Source organism: Notothenia rossii (assembly GCF_949606895.1).
Source record: "Notothenia rossii genome assembly, chromosome: 7".
NCBI lineage: Eukaryota > Metazoa > Chordata > Actinopteri > Perciformes > Nototheniidae > Notothenia > Notothenia rossii.
The window spans coordinates 66,920,867-66,941,398 of NC_136905.1; the positions used below are offsets into that span (position 1 = coordinate 66,920,867).

Sequence of the window (20,532 nt, forward strand, 5' to 3'; positions counted from 1 at the left end):
GTGTATTTGGTGTGCCTCGACTTAAATATAAAATGTAATTAGATTCCCTTTTTGATTGCGTTAAACTCTTGGTATGTAAATAAACAGTGAAGAAATGTGTTTCCCAAAAGCAAGCAGACCTAAACGGGGTTAGAAATCCTCAACAGTTCCTTTCTTTTGTTTTCCTCCTGGTGCTCTACAGTCAGGATAAATTGTATTTGATTCAGTAACGACAAGGAATGTTTGACGCCCTTTGCTGTACAAGGCTTATGTTTCAAGAAGAGAAACTTAAGCCTATACAGCAGAGTTTCATTTTTCAGGAAATGAAAGCTAGGCAGGCTATATAAACCCGGTCATCAACTCTAAACTACAATCAAATCATGGGGCTGTGTGAGTATCACTTTAAATTTCATCGAGTTTTTACTTCGGAGGCTACATTCTATTTTTAACTACAAAAAAGAATAATGATGGTTACTTTAGCAAAGGTATTGATTAAGCCCGATGTTAATGTTGATTTCGATATTCGTCTTGTGTTTCAGTAACTTTCGCTTTAGCTGGTGCTGGAGCAGGTAAGACTTTTACATCTGATTGTAAACACACTTTAGATTAGATACTCTTTATTGAGTCCAATTTGGGAATGATTACTATTTCTGGCTCACTATTCATTTTGGAGTCGCCAAACAAATTAACGACGTTATCAACGGTTCTTCTGCAGCTGGAGCTGTCGTCGCTGCTCCTGTTGTTCTGGCCGCTGTAGGGTTCACCTCCGCCGGGATCGTTGCAGGTTCCTATGCTGCCGGCATGATGTCAGCAGCGGCAGTGGCTAACGGGGGAGCAGTGGCAGCCGGAACTACAGTGGCTGTTTTGCAGGCAGCAGGTAAAGATCATCACTTTTATGTTTTTGCATTTTAATCTTTTGGTTAAACTAATGATAATATGGTAATATCAGTTCTCAGTTTCTGCATAGTTGATATTAAACCTTTGATCCTTGCTGTAGGTGCAGCCGGTCTGCCAGCAGCTGCCTCTGCAGGTGTGGCTGGCGTCGGAGCAACCATTGGATGGATAACTGCAATCCTCATCTGAGAAATCATGAAGGAACAGGATGAATATGTGTACTTTGCCAAATGAAGGAGGAAAGTAGAATTGACAGCATTTTCACTGGCTAAACAGCACTTTGGTCATCTCATACAAAATGTTTTGTTTAATAAATCGGTCTTCTATTAACCATACTTGTTCAGTGTGTCGCCTCTGCATCTTTCCATTCTTTGTTATGTCCAAGAGAAAGGACTAAAATAGTTCACTGGTTTATTAACCTTTTTTTTTTTATTAATTAGCATTATTTTTTCTTGCCACAGTTAAGTCGGGCTGTAAAACCAAGCTGTAAGATGTTACTTAGCTGAATATGAGGCAATGCAAGTTTATTTATATCGCACCTTTCAACACAAGGCAATTCAAAGTGCTTCACTAAGAATGAAAGACATTAAAATAGAAACACATTTTAAAATGGCATAATAACTAAATGCTGCTTCTCCTGACTCTGGGGACAGAAAGCTGACCAGTCCCAGAAGACCTGAGAGTTCTGGATTGTTCATAATTTAACAGCAGATCAGAAATTTATTTTGGCCCTAAACCATTCAATGCTTTATAAACCAGCAGCATATATTTTAATTGATTATTTGACAGACAGGAGGTTTTTATAGTGTAAAGACCTCAGAATTGGAGTGATGTGATCCATTTTTTCTTTAGTGTCAGTGAGGACTCGAGCAGCAGCGTTCTGAATTAGCTGCAGCTTTTTAATAGATTTTTTAGTGAGACCTGTAAAGACACCATTACAGTAGTCGACTCTACTGAAGATAAAAGCATGGACACATTTTCAAAAAATCCTGCTGTGACATTAGTCTTTTAATCCATATATTCTTAAAGTGATAGTAAGCTGACTTAGTAATAGTTTTAATATAACTATTTAAATGCAAGTCAGAGTCCATGACTACACCTAGATGTCTGGCTTCTTCTGTTGTTTTGAACATTGCCTAATGAAGCTCAGCTCTGACTTGTCTACAAAAACAATTACCTTAGTTTTGTCTTTTTCTGATTAAAGAATGTTCTGACACATCCAGTCATTGATATGATCAATAAGGGGAGCTGAATAGTCGGGACATTAACCTGTGGTTTCATATGTATATGCCACTCAGAGTTTATCACATTGGCTTTTCTCATTATACACCAACAAGTCAGGTAGGTGTTCCACCCAAGTCTCCTGGTATCTCATAACAAAACCTGCCCATTAAAATAAGCAACAAACTTAAAATAAATATTAAATCAGACCACGTCCACAATAAGACCTCTCCCTAAAAATAAAAAAACAGGAATCACGGGATCATCCTATAGTTTTTTTTAAGACATTTTAATTCAAGTATCCATCTGTTACAGTTGGTAAGGCAGCCTAGACACTTATTTAGAAGCATACAAACATACAACAGCAGCACATTGTCAACAGTCCTCAACAATGCTCTCCAAGCCCAAGGGTCGAATCACTTCAGGACATGACAAAAAAGGGCAGGTCAAATGATATCACAATCACCCAGCTCACTAAGACCGCCCATTAGTTGTTAAAATATTCAATTTGGTAATTTTGTATGAATTCAGACTATCATTTAATTATCTCTTAATTTTCAATTTAATGAACTATTTGTGCACAGGAAAATAAATGGTGACATTTTGTCCTCAAAGCAGGCAGACCTAAACTGGTTAAGCATCTCTTTAGTGTTGTGTCTTTTGTCTTCTGAGTTGACGTTGGTTACATACAGTAGAGACAAGGAATCTGTGAGCACTCTTTAGCTCCAAGGAGGAAAGTTTAATTTCTTAAGAAACAAAACTTAAAACTCACATAGACCCCAGTCCACTTCTAATCTGGTTATAATCTTGTTGTTTTAACGGTTGTATCTTGATAATAAACAGGATAAATATGTCTCATAAGAAAGATGTATATTTATATCAAATAATTATCCGAATGAAAAAAAACCTGCATTTTTGTATTTATAACCTGCGACCCAATGACTCAAACTCATTGCAGTGTAAACCACACTGGACATGTAGGGCGCACCTCTTTTCATTGGATTATAGTCTTCTTTTTTGAAAAGTCTAATGAGTTTCAATAGCTTCAATCATGTGACCCAATAACTTCAAAGCAATCCAGCAATGTATTCATACACTGGACAAGTATAGGCCACACCTTTCTATTTTAAACAAATCAAGGCAAGGCAAGTTTATTTATACTGCACCTTTCAACACAAGTCAATTCAAAGTACTTTACAAAAATGAAAGACATTCAGAGCAGAAATAGTGCAGCAGAAACACATTATAAAATGGCATTTTAAAAACATCATTACAAAGCAAAGATGATCAAATAAACATAAAACAGGCTAATATAAAATAACACAGGTATAAAATACATGAAAACAAGTTACAGTGCAGTGTAAGATATTAATATTCCAATTAAAAGCAGCAACACAAAGGAAAGTCTTCTGCCTGGATTTAAAAGTAGTTCGAGTTGCAGCGGACCTGCAGGTTTCTGGTAGTTTGTTCCAGATGTTTGGAGCATAACAACTGAACGCTGCTTTACCATGTTTAGTTCCTACTCTGGGGACAGAAAGCAGACCTGTCCCAGAAGACCTGAGAGTTCTGGATAGTTCATCATTTAGCAGGAGATCAGAAATGTTTTTAAATCGGCAGTTTTTAAATTGTAAACTTTGTTTCTTAAGTTACCTTTCTTTTCAATCAGGCTTTAAATGCAGCACTTGCTAGCAGGGCCGTGGGAAGTAGGGGTGCTGAGGGTGCTGCAGCACCCCCAGATGGAGGACAGGGGATCTGCACGTCCACAAGATTAAATGGAAATATAATACAAAAAAACGAATTTTCAGCCCTGATGTAACAACATTCATAATTAAGTAAAGATAACACCCTTTTCACCCCGGTTACAGTTTCCATTTGCCCTGTACAGTGCTTGAATTGGAATAAAAAAGGTGCCAGTACTCTAAATCAGCAACAAGTATTTGGCACAAAATCATAGTATATCCTATAATGCTGGTGGGTTTGTCTCTTTACTGTATATTTTAGAAAGGCTCACTGTACTTAAACAAAATGACTCAGGGACAGGGTGCATCTGAGATTAGAGGGGGTGCAGTGGTAAAGATCTATTTTTATAAGTGGGGAGTGGACCTGACACCCTCTAGTCTAGGGGGGTCCGGGGGCATGCTCCCCCGGGAACATTTTTTTTAAAATATTGAAGTTAGATGCATCAATCTGGTGCACTTTGAGAGCAAAATGAAGAGATATATGGATACCTCTCAACATCCATAATGAAACAACTGTAAACAGATTTACTTTTTCTTTATGGATATAAAAGAAAGTAAAGCTTGACTCCTACTGGCTGGTTAAATGACTCCTCGTCCCTGAGGCCACTACCAGTTTTTTGTGCCATTTTGCTGGATTTATTTGTCAATAGCGTTGCTGCACAAAGTGATAGCCCTCTAGTTTAAATCTACTACCCAAAAAGAAACATATGAAGATGGGTTACTATTTTTTTTTAAATTGCAAATCTATTTGGGATAAGATTTTTTTTTAAATGTTGGACTTAAATGCATCAATCTGGTGCATTTTGAGGGGGAAATAAAGAGACTACACCCATATGAAACAAAAATGTATACATTTAAATAATCATAAAATCACAAGTACATGGCCATAACCAATAACATACAATATCCAATATGAAAAAATATTGAAACTTGTTTATTTATTTGTTTTTGGTTCATTTATAGTTGTGAGTGTGTCTGGGCTCCTGAATCGGCCTCTCCTGTCTCCCTCCTCTCCCCCCTGCTCCTCTTTGAGGCAACAGCAAAGACTAGTTTTAGCTCTCAACAAGTTTATCTTACCTTTTTTCACCTAGTTAACATTTTGTTTGTATTATTCATGCATATTTTACTAATCACTACCCCCTCAAATGGAAATATGTGTTTACATAAATGGTGACCGAACCGTTTGAGACCCACTGAGATAACTTAAACTAAGTTAACTATCTAAAGACTCAGAGAGTAATTTACCTCACCAGAGCTGTAGTTATCAGCCTCTCAGTCTGACAGCAAAGGACTTTCCCTCCACCTTGTTGTTGAAAAAGCTCCTTATATCCGTTAGCGCAGCTAGCTAGCACCAGATGCTAACCACAATACACGTAACCGGTGCGCGCGCTTTCTCGCTCGCTCGCGCCACACATACACCAACACACACCCTCCCGAGCTTGAATGACACACAGAGACCAATCGAGGGCATTAGTATGATCTGTATGAAAGTGGCAATGTCGGCAGGCCACGTCATGTAGACAGCCAGTCACCCTCTGTGAGGCAGAGTCAGACCCACATTTGCGCTGCGTTGCGTTTACAATATATACGTATATTGCCGGTGGCTGAGTACCGGCATTTTACTGAGTACCGGCACCTTGCCGGTACTCAGTAAGAAGTGCCGGTACCACATGGGTAAAAATCAGAAGTGCCGGTACTGCGTACCGGTGAGTACCGGCCCAATTCAAGCACTGAGTACCGGCAGTAAGAAGTGCCGGTACCACATGGGTAAAAATCAGAAGTGCCGGTACTGCGTACCGGTGAGTACCGGCCCAATTCAAGCACTGGCCCTGTACGATGAAAGTGGGGGATGTTGGCTTATCAGGCGCCCGCAGCTCACACACAGGACAGATATCAGCTGTCTGGACAGGACTGATAGCCAGACAGACTGAGAGGCTCAGTGAGTTAAAGGACTGAGTGTTTAGATAGTTCACTTTAGTCTAAGTTATCTCAGAGGGTCTCAAACAGTTTGTTAACAATTTATGTAAACAAATATTTCCAAGGCAACCTTTATAATTATTGGGATAAATAAAAACAGGTTTGAAATCATTCCAGTGCATATAGGACAGTAAACCAGAAATATTGTTTAAATCTGGAGAGATTAAAGAATATGCATAAATAAATAAATGTTAACTGGTAAAATAAGAAATACATGAACAAAAAAAAAAAAAAAGTTACATTTACTTGTTATTGGCTATGTTAGGTTATTGGTTATGTCCACATACTTATTTGATTATTAAAATGTAAACCGATCTTTTCGATATGGGTGTTTAGAGTTGTACCCCTTAGATCTAGTCTCTGGCAATTCAGCTCAAAATGCACCAGATTGAAGCATTTTACTTTATAATGTTGAAAAACAATCTTCCCCCCTGACCCCCCTAGAGGATGTGATCCCCACAGCACTCCCCATTTGAAACATGTTCCCACGGCTATGCTTGCTAGTAAACGTGATAGTAACCCTCCTTTCGTTACCAGGGCTTTACTTTTATAAAGATGAGAGTCCAGATCATGACCACTGTGAAATAAGCTTGAGTCCTGACCACAAGTGTGTGCAGGCTTACAAGGAAGGGAAACATAATTTAACTCCAAAGTTTGTCTTAAAATGTAATATGTGCAATGTGTGTCTTCTCTGCTGTCAACAACTCTGATACTTATGGAAACTGCAGCTGTAAACCGATGATAAACAATTGGTCAACTGAAAGGGTATACCATGGGGTATACTCACTAGTTTACTGTGAGGGCACATAAAAGTCTGGAGATTATCAGCAGTGTTTCTATAACTATGAGAGACACCTTTAATTGTACACAATAATTTGATCCATTGTTGTATAATGATATTATAGTGCAGCTTTGGTTAGCAGGCTTTTCAATTGGAGTTAAAAATAATTGCTGTTAGCGTGCAGTAGATCTATGTTTCTTTTGAAGGAGAAGTCAGAAGTAAACTGGTTAAGCAACGTATTAAGTGATGGCTTAATATCTCAGAAATGTTAATTCAATCAGACAATTTACGTGTGTCTTGATATGTTCATTAGAAGCAGTATATCGTTTGAGTTTAGCGTCTAGGCTCTCTTCTCATCGCTCCAAAGATTTACATAACATTGAGTTGTGATGATTAGATAACTATCCCCCGAGCCTACAGGTGGATGCTGGGGTGGTTGGGGGGCCGGCGACCAGCAGTGATGTGAACGCAGCAGTAGCAGCATTAGCGAGGCAGAGGCAGAGGCAGCAGATATGGCAGCTTAAATGGAGCGGCAGGTTTAGGAGAATGTGTTTAGTTGGTTGTAAGAAGGACGAGGTGCGTCACGTGTTAATGTATCATTGGTGCTCGAGTTGTCTGCCTGAACTAGCTCGCAGGCTTCGCCCCATATATCAGAGTTCATTGTCTCTTCTTGTTGCAATTCCCTGCTTTGAAGGAAGTTTACTTAAGGGTGACATTCTCTTTTTCTTAGTTTGATTTTTTGTTTTCCATATCGTGCGGCCAGAGGGCCCAACAGGGATCCTGTGCCAAGGGCCAACATGAAGTTGACAGTTTTGTTTTCAGTGAAATGTTTTACTATTACTACGATTCTATTGTATGAATGGCGATGAAATCTGCTACATGACAGTCCGAACAACCAGAGCTATACTTAATGCTAATTAGCTAATGTTAGCATGCTGCAAGGGGAAAAAAGGCAAATAAATAATATATCTGCCAATTATCAGAACACAGCATTTTAATTGTTAGTATGCTGTTGTCCAGCTCAAAGCACCACGTTAAATCTTAGTCTTTTACATAAACTCGAGTATAATAATTGAAATTTTGTCAATGAAATGGTAAAAAAAAAGAAAAATATTTGCTTTATTTTTCATGCATTTTATATGGATTTAGAATTGCCCGCATAATAAGATAAAAGTACTCACAGAGCACAGAAGCATCATGTTAATGCCTTCCGATTCAGTTATAGTGTAAAAACAAAGATTTATAAGAGCTAATTCACATCCTGCAAATGACACTATGCAGGCATCATCTTTCACATTATAAAACACACTTTTGGCTTACTGTATACAAATAATAGATTACAAGATGAAAATTGGATATGTTAGACTTTTAATTTCATCATAACAATATAATTGCTTCTGGATTGATGCTCAAATATTTAAGCCATGGCATACACAGTTTAATGTTGGTATTTGACATTCATCACAGTACAGATACACAAAATGTGTATTTGTCTCCATTAGGTGAAGATTAAATGTGTCCCATATCCATGCTCTAAATCTTTATTAGATCTGGCTGACAGCAAATGGTTGACAGCATCCATGCAACAGTTTTTCCAGCTCCAGCCACAGCTACTCCAGCCGCAGCTCCAGCTCCAGCTCCAGCTCCAGCCGCAGCTCCAGTTGTAGCCCCTGACATACCAGCCGTGAGAGTACATTATTCTTGAGAATCATATAGCTCTGGCCTTTCCAAAAGGAAAGCTTTTATTCCACAGTCTAAAATGACTTATTTCTCTATTTAGATACAAATTCTACTCCAGGACTGAAACTTGAATATTCTCGAAATGCTTCCTCTGTCCATTGTAGAACAACATGTAGTTTGTTAATTGAAAGTACTTTTTGTATATAGGGATGTCTAACAACAGCATTCACTTTATTTGGTATTTGAACAGAAATATATTTATGAGCCTTTCTGTTACCTTGTAAAACAGCTTTACTTTTTTCAGATATATATTGTTTTTACTGACTTGAGACAGACGTTTATTAAGATAAGTTTACCAAGTGACTGCAAGATTGCCACCAAACTTCCTGCTGCAACGCCTCCTCCATTAGAAACTGCAGCCCACGACATTAGTTTGGCAGCAATGGAGCCGGCTGCTATTCCACCTGCAGTAAAACCTAAGGCAGCTAGAATAGCAGGAGTCGCCACCACAATGGCTGCTCCTCCAGCTAATGGGAATGATTAAAGCAGAAGAGACATGTTCACTAATGATAAGGACAACCAGGTTTGGAAGGGTTACTTTAAACAAAAGTATTCAGTGACCTAATCTAAGTATCACAATATAACATGAATGTAACCTGATTACTTTCCATTACTTTTGGATCACCTCAATATCAAAGGCAATGCAGATAAATACAAGAGCAAATAAATATCAATAAGAGAGCTTTAACCTAATCGTATTATATAAGACAACAGAACACTGTGATGTTAGAAAAGAAGAAACCAAGTTATCATTAAGCATTTTTAGGCAGTAGTTTATAGACCAACAATGAGACACATGACCACACACTACATTTAAAGCTAAAATAATATCAGAGCAAACTGAAATAGTTAGGCATGCTCCCAGAATTTTCTTTTTGGCTTTCATCCAGAATACTCATTCTCAAACTCATTCATTGTTTTTCAACGCAGCAGCCAGGTGAACACCTGATCTGTTGATATACAGGCCCGTACTAAGTTGGACTCTATACGCCTACTGCCTGAATTTTCTTTATGGTTTTCACTTTCATTGGTTTGTTCTTTTATTTAATTCAGTAGGTGATGCCATATGTTTGAGATCTCATGTGGTATGCTGATTACGTAATCACGTTACATGTAATCCATTCCCTCCTGAACCTGAGTTCAACAATGGGACTTTGATGATTTAAAGGCTAGCACGTTCAAAAATGTACATTCCAAATGGTCTTACCTGCGCCCATAAACCATCCGCAACCTGTTAATGAAACACAAACAGAAAACAATGACATGCTATTCACACTGAGCTGCTAATAATACTTTTCCCTTTTATTTACTTGCTTGTGATGGTGTTATGATGCTGCTTTAAACTTTCAATGAGCCACATGAAAACAAACTTATATAAGATTATTACATTTATAAGAGAACAGAAAACTGTAATTGGCAGTTGTCTTCCTAAATCAGCATGAAAATATATCCACTCGAACAAAATTATAGATAAAGAAATACAATATTCAGTTTACCAAATGACGCCCAGATTGACTTCAAGATTGACTTCAAGATTGCCCAGAGAATCCAAACTGCTCCAGACTTTATTGCAGCAAAAATAGCTTCTACTATGGCATTCGATGAGCTGAAACCCATTTCTTCCAAAATATCAGGAGTCACATCCTCAGTCCCTGCACCTCCTGTGAGAATAATATAAAAGAATAAACATTTCTGAGCCACATAAGGGATTCTGAAATTCAAAGGAGAATGTGTGTTTTAGTGGTTATATTAGGTTTTACCTGTTGCATTAAAGTATGCCTCACCTGTAAATCAAAAACAAAAAACAAAAATACGTTATTCCCACTAAAATATCTATCTATCCATCCATCCATCCATCCATCCATCCATCCATCCATCCATCCATCCATGCATCCATCTTCTCCCGCTTATCCGTGGTCGGGTCTCGGAGGTAGCAGTTCCAGCAGAGAGCCCCAAACTTTCTTTTCCCTGGCCACATCAACCAGCTCTGACTGGGGGATCCAAAGGCGCTCCCAGGCCAGCGAATAGATATAATCCCTCCACCTGGTCCTAGGTCTCCTTGGTCTCTTCCCAGCTGGACGTGCCTGGAACACCTCCCTAGGGGGGCGCCCAGGTGGCATCCTTACTAGGTGCCCGACCTCAACTGGCTCCTTTCGACGCGAAGGAGGACCGGTTCAACTCCGAGTCCCTCCCGGATGACTGAACTTCTCCTCGCCAGCCACCCTGCGGAGAAAACCCATCTCGGCCGCTTGTATCCGTGATCTCGTTCTTTTGGTCATGACCCATCCTTCATGACCATAGGTGAGGGTAGGAACAAAAATGGCCCGGTAGACAGAGAGTTTTGCCTTCTGGCTCAGCTCTCTTTTCGTCACAACGGTGCGGTAAAGCGACTGCAGTACCGCTCCCGCTGCTCCGATTCTCCGGCCCATCTCACGCTCCATTGTTCCATCACTCGAGAACAAGACCCCGAGATACTTGAACTCCTTCACTTGGGGTAAGGACTCTAGCTCAAATATGTTCTGATTAATATAAAGTAACAGTAAGGTCAAAGAAAATGTGTACTCACAAATTATTTCCATCTTCAGGCTTTGGGAATGAGCGATCAGAGCCGTCTCTGGTGTGAGACATCAACTGAGCTGAAAGGAAAGGGTGAGCCGGTTTGGTGAGGCTGGATATATTTAAGTTTCCATTTCCCAGTACAACAGTGTCATGTGATGATGCCATCATGACATTTAAGAAACAAAAATGCAAATATAATTTTACAAGTTTTACTTTAAATCTTCACATATTAAACTAAATTACATTTATCATAATTTCACTTTTTTAGAATCCCAATCAGAACATTTTTTTTTATCCCGGGGGAAGTTAGGTTCCATTTAAGAATAAAATAAAGATAAATATAATACACATTTTTACATATACATAATAAGTACAAATATGCATTTCTCAGGTTAGAAAACAACAAATCACACATTCCTTTAAGTCTTACATTTTTTTACAAGGAAGTCCTAAACATTGTAGGTTTTGGTCTTTTTGTAGTAATTGTTGACAGTAACAAATAAATAAAATATTTGTCTGATGCAAAGGCGACAACATTACTGGCTTCAATGTCATGGCTGGAAATGACTGTCTGGTCTTCATGTGATGTGGTGTCTCTCCCCCTGCTGGGAACAGAAAGAAAGGCCACCATCTTTTTGTTTTAGCTCTTGCTTTTTATTAAAATCCTTGAATAAGAGTCTGAAACGTTCACCTCTGCATAACCAATGAGCTCTTTTTAGGGGTGGGGGAGTAAAGAAAATAGTGATATTTTCCTAACATTTTAATACATTCATCACACTTTTACTTAAACAGTCCACATTTGGCCCAGATTTACCAAGATTCCTCATCATAACAAGATTTTTCAGTCAATAACAACTTGCTTCACACTCATACAAAGAGTGACCATGGACTTTATAAAATATAACAACTACTGAATGACAGAATGAGACAGACCGGCAAGCAACAAGAGAGACATTGAACCTTCTGCACTTTGGGGTCAAGTAGCAGAAACAAAAATTGCACAAGATGCATGTCAATAAACGCTGAGTGTATTATGTATTGAACAGGAATACATTTTAAATAAATATTATGTAAAATAGTTAATTTCACAAATTTGCCATTTTCAAAATACATTCATACACATCGATCAAAAAAACACATTTACAACAGACTGATATCAACAACATGCCACTTTGACAAAAAAGGCACAAGTTTCAAAACTCTTAAACACAAAGACAAGCAATGAATTGACAGAACTGTTTACTTCTAAATTGAGATTCTGCATAAATCACATCTCGGCTGCATTCAGACTCCCTCTTTTTCAAAAATAATCGGAGGTTTCTGGAGTGTGGAGTCGAAACACAATGAGATTATGGGAGAGCTGGAACTTGATGGCAAACACTAAGGATTTATTTTAAGTTACGGCTGGAGGATTGACAAAGACATTGGCTGCAGCCATGAGGTGATACAGCTCTTGTCCAAACCAATTCTGAAGATGTCTCCCCCAGTCCCATGTATTTAGCTGGTTATGAGAGAATAATTTACATTTTGCATGACAAGATAAATCAGGCACAGAACGATAACTCCTCTATCAGCTGACGCCAACAGGCAGGAATAGGGACACAGAGAGCACAGCAGCCCAAGGTCGCAGGCCTGTGCTCAGCGAGGGCAGTTCAAGCTGATAGACTAGGTCAAAGTTATGGGCCTAGGAAAATATTTCCCCAACAGTTCATTTGATGGTGTCTAAATGAATCTTGCTTTGAATCTGTGTTTTTTTGGGATATTTGGTTCTGCTTTTCTTTTTTTTAAATATACTTTATTTTGATAAGATGTTTTATGTTTTTTAAAGGGACCACTCTGGAGGACGGCAGATGGGACCAAGTTAGGACGGGCAGGAGGCCGGTGGGACCCCTCTGGAGACACAGCATCCGGAGCACAGGGGTAACAGGAGTTTAAAGCAGGCGTGCAGTCTATTGGAGGAATTCACAAAGTTCCTTCAAAAGCCTGGCAGTGAGCTCCACAACCAGGGCTCATCAGCCACTTCCCGGCATAGAAGGGAAAGAGCAGCCTCCTGAGCCTCTTTACAAGTTGCTCTACTCCACTCCACAAGAATGCATAAAAGCTTGTGAGATAAATCATAAAGGTCATCCTAAAAAGTACTGCTGGGTCCATCTTGGTGAGTTTGTTTTGTCAGGGTTTGGCAGGAATGCGGAACCAAAAGCAGTAAAAAGAAACGGGGAGGCAGGTTAAGAAGCAGAGATAGGTGTCAAGGTTGTGAATGATCCCTTGACTGGTGTATACTCTATTTAGTAATAGTACTGTAATGAATGTTAACAAATCATTAGTGGATAATTTATGTGGTTTTATAATTTATTTTGGTCTTTTTTAAAACATAGTCATATGATTTTGCACCCTGAATAGTCTAAAAAAAACATTACTTAAAACTTAGGAACAAATGATAAAGGGTTTAGTTGAGCTCTTGTTAGAAAGTTGTACCTCTTTTTATTAACTGAAAAGGTAAAAAACAATGGATAAAATAACAGGTAAATATACAGTTGTAACCCAGTGATGTTCAGGCTACTTTGGTGCTGAAAAAGTCTCTTTGTCATTGATTCCTTTCTTCGGCATTGCCTGAGATATCCCATAGGGCACGTGGCATGCTACTGTCCCGATTTCCGCTGCCCCCTCCACATGAAACATCTGGTCATCAAAGAAAATGTGCGGCCTGATCTTCTCAAGCATGGGGCCCTTGGGTGCCCCTGCCAGAAAGAGAGCCTCATCGATCTCCAGACCCCACGAGCGCAGAGTCTTCAGAGCCCTGGTACCAGAGCTGGCTGCGCTGCGAGCGGTCACCAAGTAGGTACGGATGGGGCAGTCCATGCGCTGACCTTTGCCGTAAAACTTCTTCTGCAGCTTTCCTAAAGCCTCCAGGAAACATTTCAGGGGTCCCTGCACAAAGAAGAAGGAATTGAGTAAATCCAAAGTCACCTTTTGCTAGTTTTTATATTATTAAGGGCCAACTCAAGATACAAATATGCCTAATTGGTATAATCTGTGCCAAAGTTTGAAATAAACTGTTCTCTTTATAGAGAGTTTACCAGCAGCTCTATGATAACTTTGATAGTTCCTACTGTAGTTCATCATGTCTTTTCTAATTACCAGGTTAGTTCCTGAGATCTGGTATACAGTGATATCACAACAGCACTCAAAGATGGCAAGCAGTAAGCATTAAGGCTATGACAAACCCTCAGATGAGCCAAATAGCAGTGAAAGGGCAAATGGTAAAATTATAAAACTGATTTAAAGACCAAATTAAGTTTTTGATTTTGCAGAGACGTCACTATGTTTCCCAATCCTAGAAATGACTTGCATTTATACACTATTATCATAGGTGATAGAAGTGGTTGTCAAAAGTACTCACTAATACCTAAGTTGTAGTAAACCAGTCCTTTCATTTAATGTACTACAGTACATTTACAATAGTGGTGTGATACTGATAATTGTCTCTTTTGTGTATACTGTACATGGTCTAGAGGCTTGTTCTCGTGTGCCTTCTCGTGCTCAAAGAACTTGTCCAGTCCGTGGGCCTTGTAAATGCGCTCAGACTCATCAGAGAAGAGGACGGCGTCACCATCGAAGGCGACTCGCAGCTGGGTGTCCGACACTTCCGTTATCTTCTCTTGGGTGAACATGGTAGCTGCTGCTATACCTGAGTGTGTTATTAGAAACAGGTGTGTATAAATACATGTTACATACCATATAGCAGAGACACTCACTTTGGCCTCTGTAGTGTAGTCATAGCTTCTTGGAACACTTTCTATGATGCGCATACAATATAATCATACTTATGATGCTAAATATCTGATTATATAGCACTGTTTTGTTTTTGTTTGCTTTCACACTTTACTGGGTCGCAGTTTTTTAACCCTTTGACATCATGGCGCACAGGTAACAATGACCAATTGCTAATGTACATTGAGCCCTCGTGCTGTGATTATTTTATAAAGCATTATGAATATTAACAGTGCTTACAACTATGGACAGTGCTAGCCAGCTTCTCAGTTATATGTACCTTCTTCCAGAGCTTCTCGAACCTTGTCTGGATCAGAAGACAGGTACAGGTTAGTGTGGTAGGCCTTCAAGTAGCCTATGGGACTGTTCCCTCCCGTCATACAGAAGCGCTCGATGAACAACTCTGCGGAGAAGAGGAATCAAAGATAAGTTAATGTGCATTAAATTCAAAATATGCAAGAATTAAATGAATTGGTGCATAACCTCATATTTTTACATTCATAGCAGATCACTTTCAGCATTAAATACTGAGCGCTGGTGGTGGGTGGCTTTAGGTTATAAAGCATGAAGCGAAAACCCAGTGTTGAGGAAAGAGCCTGAGATGTTTCCGTTTGGCCTGACTCCTTCAGTGGGCGTATGGTGAGGGGCTGCCAAACCCCTGCAAGGAGCAAGGACTGCAGCTCCACGACTCCCACCACTCATACCCTGGGTTCATATTGTCATGGGTCGCTCTGTTTGTGGGAATAAAGAGGACCAACTGTGCAGAGCAGCTAGTGAATGCCAGCCCATCTGATCTTTTTCTATTTCAGTAATTTACCCAATGAAAACTAAAGCTTTTTACTTAAAGGTTTTTATGTTGGGTGGTAATTCCAAGCATGTATAATATATTTTAATTTGGGAGTTGCAGTTACACAAACAGCATGCTAACTCTAGTTCTAGGTAACAGATCTAGCTTACATTACTGATTTAAAGCTACATCAAGAATGAACAAGAAGACCTAACTGAAATGTGTCAACAATCTGATGGCTAAAGTGATGGCTTGCACTCAGAAGATGAACCAGTGATGCTGGATGGGAATATACACAAGACAAAAGGGTGTCACAAGCCTTTATCACTCATGTTAGTAACTTACGGTGATGGTTGATGGTATTGATAAGTCTTAGGCCAACGTATGCATGGTTGTTGGTCATGAGCACCACATCAAACAGCTCCTCGCTGTCAGGGTAAAGCTCCCTCAGTTGAGTGTTCACAGCCTCCAGAGCCTGGCAACAAGACAAAACACAGATTTCAGCTATAAAAAAATAAAATACTCTATGCGTGTGCGTGTGTGTGTGTGTGTGTGTGTGTGTGTGTGTGTGTGTGTGTGTGTGTGTGTGTGTGTGTGTGTGTGTGTGTGTGTGTGTGTGTGTGTGTGCGCGTGTGTGTGTGTGTGTGCGTGCATGTGTGTGTGTTCTCTGACCTTGACAAAGGAGAAGGCAGGGCCGGGGCTGAAAGGCTGCGTTTCATGCTCCACCTGATACTTGATGTAGTCTTCAAGGCCCTGCTGCTCGTAGATCTGCTGCTCCTTCTCCATGTTGAAGAGGACTCGTGCCGACACGCCGATGGTGATGGCATTCTCCGGCTTTGGCTAGAGTAAAAAAGAGTTGCAATAACATCCAGCTTTAGTTTTCTTCACAATCACAGTTGCCTTATTTCAGATGCAAATACTTATACCTCAATAAACGAGACACATCAGCTTGCTTAGCAAAACTTAGCATAAAGACTGTAATGTGTAGAAACAGCTAGCGTGGCTTTTTCTCCAAAGGCAACGATATCTCTGTACAAGCACGCCTAACACCTTAATACAATTGTTGTCACACACATGTTGCTTCATAAACAAGTTGTCCTTCTTTTGGTTGTTATCAAACAAGGTTATGGTGCCTGAAGGGACGCAGTGCATTATTAATATTGTGAGCAGTGGCACTAGAATATTGGAAAAGTGTTTGCTGATTTGCTGACAGCTCCAAGTAGAAAGAAACTACTTAATAAAGGCTTTATTTAATGCCAACAGTGGGTAAACTGAGTGAGTTGTTGTGACAGAATAGAGGTGACAATGTGATAAGAAATACTTTCCTTTGCATGACTCTGATAGTGCAGGCCCACATACCGAGCCGGCCTGTTAAGCATTATGAGACTGGGACAACAACACAGAATATAGCACACTGTTTATAATGGGGCTCACACTTTTGGTCATCATATTATATCCACAGCACATTTTGAGCTTCTGTTGTTTGGTTATACTTTTGTAAATGATATTACTGTAATGTCAGTAGACCAGATAATACCATGAAGATATTTTAACCTGAAACCTGGGGTTGAAAACGTACTTCCACTGCTTAAAGAATATTTAACAAGTATTTTTTTAACTTACAACTGAGACAACTCCCTACATTCTGTAATTGCCTGAAGTAGCAGTTGTTTATGTCTTTTTTTGTGATTTGCTGCATCCTTTCCAGGTAAGAAATCCAAACGATAGCCTTCACAGACAACCTTGCACCTGATATCAAACAAGAGCCCTCTGTGCTTTGCTCAGTTTCTAACAATAAAGCCTTTCTGAGTTTCGATCTCCTGCTTCATCTAATGATATCTCAACCTAACTTTCTTTCTTACTGAGGATTTCAATGCTGCACTCCACTTGCTAGTAATCATGATATTAACCCTTGTTTTCTTAACAGGGCTACCTTTGATAAAGATGACAGGTCAGATCATGACCACCGTGAAATAAGCAGCCTCAAGTCCTGAACACAAGTGTGTCTTGGCAGGCTTTCACTATCAAGTAAGAGAAAAATAATTAAACTCCAAAGTTTACATTTGACTTGGGTCGCCTTTGCTGTCAACAACTCTGATACTGCAGTTGTAAATGGATGAAGGCTGAAGGATACTCACAGGTTTAGGTTTCCTGGTGGGAGTGGAGGGCTTCAACTTCATCCTAGCATCTTCCCAGGGGGGCCGGTTGCTGATGCTGGTCAAGTCAGGTCCACGGGCTGTCAGTGTGTCCCCGTTGTTTTGACTCATCTTACCTCCTCGGCTCTCCCTCAGGTCCACACTGAATCCCAGTGTGTCCCCTGATAGCTCTCTTCTCTCTCCCTCTCTTTGGCAGGGAGTTCCCAGCTAAGTCCTTACTCACTCTTCAGTCCTGGTGCACAAGAGATGAGATCACCCTGGCTATAGCAGCAGAGGCACTTAGCTAAATGATATTCCAAAGAAAGAAGATGATTGGAGAATAAAAAAGAGATGAAGAGAGATTCAGAACATTCTCTTAATATTACCTCCTGTCCCTAGCATCATACGCATTGTAATCCTCATTCAGCTCTTGTGTGCTTGTCTTTTCCTGTTTCCCTCTCTCTATCACACATACACTGCTGACTCCATCCACTTGCATCCTCCCACCTTTTTTTTCAACCCTTCCCGTGTCTAATTCCCTGGAGCAGCAGCAGAGCATGTGATGTAATGTATGTGACAACTGGTTGATGCTCCCTATTGGACAAAACATGCCGCTGTGTCAGAACAGCGCTGTGTCATGATGCTTGTAATGCTTCAGTTCTCTTAATAGAGAGGTGGAGGTGATATTTTTAAGCATAGAAGCAAAACTGTTTTCTCATACAATGCATTATACATCGCTTGTGAAGAGGGTTGTTCATATTATGTTGCATTGTATTCCATGTCGTCTACATTTCTGTCCTTCTATCTACCGTATCACGTTCCTGCTCAGCAGTGTGGGAAATGGAGTCCATCCTGGGTAATTTGCCTCTTGCTATATAAACCCCTGCAGGATCTTTCCAACATTACATTACATGTTACTTGTTAGATGCTTTTATCCAAAGCGACTTACATACTCAATACTGTGGACAATCCCCACAGGAGTAATTTGGGGTGGAGTGTCTTGCCCAGGGACACAACCACATGCTGACTGCAGTGGGGTTTGAACCTGTGCTCCCCTTATCCCAACACCAAGGCTCTATCCACTGCACCACACGCCTCATGTGGATTGAATTATGTAGCAGCAGTCCCAGTTGCCAGGCAACGACAGGCTAGGACATCCCATTTGAGATCTGATTGGCTGCACAACCATGGCATATACATGGCATATGGCATACATATGGCATTTATCAGAATGGGAGACTGGTGATGCAGGGAAGAAAGATGAAAGACTTGAAAGAGCATTAATGCATTTTAAATAATAAGGACACTAAGCAGACCTCCAGAAAGGGACACGAAGATCAAAAGGATAATAGATACGACATGCACACCCTGCTGTCCTGTTTGCCGTGTCTTGCAGGTAACCTTCCCTTGTATTGTTGTAACGCTTGGTGGCTGAACTTTTAAAAACTATACGTGTATCTTTTTCTGAAAATGTCAAGATACTTTACCATGTTGTTTTTTTCCCCATATTTTTCAACATACGTTGACATATGTCGTCTTTTTTTACATTTTTAACATACTTTACAATGTCGTTTTTTCTGATATATTTGACATACTATGTCGTTTTTTTTTTTAAAGTTCGACAAACCTTCCCTTGATATATTGTCCCGCTTGTTGGCTGAACTTTAAAAACTGTGAAGCTCCATCAGCGTTCTCTCTCTCATCCAGTCAGTTTCTGCTGCATTATCAGCCACTGCTTCTGTTCTTTTGTTAGCTTGTATTTTACTTTATATTCAATAAACTTTGCTTTAAAAATTATATTTGTTTGTTTGACTGCTTTGTTGTATCCCCTGCACCAGAATATAATATATTACTGTATGCATAACATAATTATTTTTGACACTTTGGTTGATACTTTTGTAATATTGTCGACATACTATGTCGTTTTTTCCCATATTTTTCAACATACTATACAATGTCATTTTTTGCTATTTACAACATACTCTGTTGTTCTTTCTGAAAATGTCGACACACTATACTAGGTAGTTTTGGGGCATATTTATATTTATGTCATCTTTTTTTGTACATTTTTTACATTTTATTCTATGTTGTTTATTAGCAAATTTTTCAACATACTATACCATGTCATTTTTACTGATATTTTTTACATACTATACTATGTCGTCTTTTTGCATATTCACCATATAGGCCTACTATACTACGTATTTTTTTTCTTCCATGTTTTCAACATACTATACTATTTAATTTTTTTTTAATGCTAATTTCTGACATATCAATCAATCAATCCATGTTTATTTATATAGCCCAATATCACAAATGTTACATTTGTCTCAGTGGACTTCACAGTTTGTACAGAATATCAGTATGACAATACGACACCCTCTGTCCTTAGACCCTCACATCGTACAAGGAAGAACTTCCAGAGAAAACCCACAGTTTAAAAGGGAAAAATGGGAGAAACCTCAGGGAGAGCAACAGAGGAGGGATCCCTCTCCCAGGACGGACAGACGTGCAATAGATGCCGTGTGTAAATTGAAAAGATAATACATTTGCAACATAGGTAGTCCAAATGTTTTGAAATGCATGTGTGTATAATAGGAAGATGAATCCACGAGGATATCCATCCAGGACTTATGATCCAGGACCACAGCCACGACTCAAGATCCAGGACTCGCGATCCATGACACAGGACCGCAGGATCATCCATGACTCCGGATCCCGGCGTATATAGACACCAAAAAGAAAGAAATTTGGGGAAGCTGGGTTAATCGGAACATGAGAGTACACAGGTATGGACAGAGAGAAGAAAGAAGTAAGATGTCCCCCGACAAACTAAGCCTATATCAGCAAAACTAGGGGCTGAATCTAATCAGCCCTAACTATAAGCTTTATCAAAAAGGAAGGTCTTAAGCGCACTCTTAAAAACGGATAGGGTGTCTGCCGCCCGAA

General features: G+C 39.7%; 3 protein-coding genes across 3 annotated transcripts; 1 reads left to right on the forward strand and 2 right to left on the reverse strand.

Annotated features, from left to right (window-relative positions):
• Positions 1–243: 243 nt before the first annotated feature.
• On the forward strand, positions 244–1,208 carry ifi27.2 (interferon alpha inducible protein 27.2). The gene is made up of 4 exons (XM_079641519.1): positions 244–369; positions 519–548; positions 695–856; positions 977–1,208. Exons 1-4 carry the CDS (start codon positions 360–362, stop codon positions 1,060–1,062), a joined length of 288 nt encoding a protein of 95 aa, XP_079497645.1. The 5' UTR covers positions 244–359; the 3' UTR covers positions 1,063–1,208.
• A 6,734-nt stretch (positions 1,209–7,942) lies between these two features.
• On the reverse strand, positions 7,943–11,012 carry LOC307013907 (uncharacterized protein). Its single transcript, XM_079641517.1, has 6 exons — positions 10,898–11,012; positions 10,092–10,115; positions 9,828–9,992; positions 9,539–9,562; positions 8,628–8,798; positions 7,943–8,261 (listed from the first exon to the last, which is right to left on the reverse strand). Exons 1-6 carry the CDS (start codon positions 10,908–10,910, stop codon positions 8,125–8,127), a joined length of 534 nt encoding a protein of 177 aa, XP_079497643.1. The 5' UTR covers positions 10,911–11,012; the 3' UTR covers positions 7,943–8,124.
• A 125-nt stretch (positions 11,013–11,137) lies between these two features.
• Positions 11,138–18,130, reverse strand: LOC307013906 (cytosolic 5'-nucleotidase 1A-like). Its single transcript, XM_079641516.1, has 6 exons — positions 17,587–18,130; positions 16,121–16,288; positions 15,794–15,923; positions 14,942–15,064; positions 14,394–14,578; positions 11,138–13,818 (listed from the first exon to the last, which is right to left on the reverse strand). The coding sequence occupies exons 1-6, from the start codon at positions 17,713–17,715 to the stop codon at positions 13,447–13,449; spliced, it is 1,107 nt and encodes a 368-aa protein (XP_079497642.1). The 5' UTR covers positions 17,716–18,130; the 3' UTR covers positions 11,138–13,446.
• Positions 18,131–20,532: the final 2,402 nt, after the last annotated feature.

Bases quoted from the DNA above. Each gene is read 5' to 3' on its own strand.
- LOC307013907 (XM_079641517.1), bottom strand. The intron at 9,563-9,827 runs GTAAACTGAATA...TTTCATTAACAG, and splicing joins GTCAATCTGGGCGTCATTTG to GTTGCGGATGGTTTATGGGC. The intron at 8,262-8,627 runs GTAAACTTATCT...CTGGTATGTCAG, and splicing joins GGCAATCTTGCAGTCACTTG to GGGCTACAACTGGAGCTGCG.
- LOC307013906 (XM_079641516.1), bottom strand. From the start codon at position 17,715: ATGAGTCAAAACAACGGGGACACACTGACAGCCCGTGGACCTGACTTG. The intron at 16,289-17,586 runs GTGAGTATCCTT...TTTTTACTCTAG, and splicing joins CCACCAGGAAACCTAAACCT to CCAAAGCCGGAGAATGCCAT. The intron at 15,924-16,120 runs GTCAGAGAACAC...TCTTGTTGCCAG, and splicing joins CTGCCTTCTCCTTTGTCAAG to GCTCTGGAGGCTGTGAACAC.
- ifi27.2 (XM_079641519.1), top strand. The intron at 549-694 runs GTAAGACTTTTA...GTTCTTCTGCAG, and splicing joins TTTAGCTGGTGCTGGAGCAG to CTGGAGCTGTCGTCGCTGCT. The intron at 857-976 runs GTAAAGATCATC...TCCTTGCTGTAG, and splicing joins GGCTGTTTTGCAGGCAGCAG to GTGCAGCCGGTCTGCCAGCA.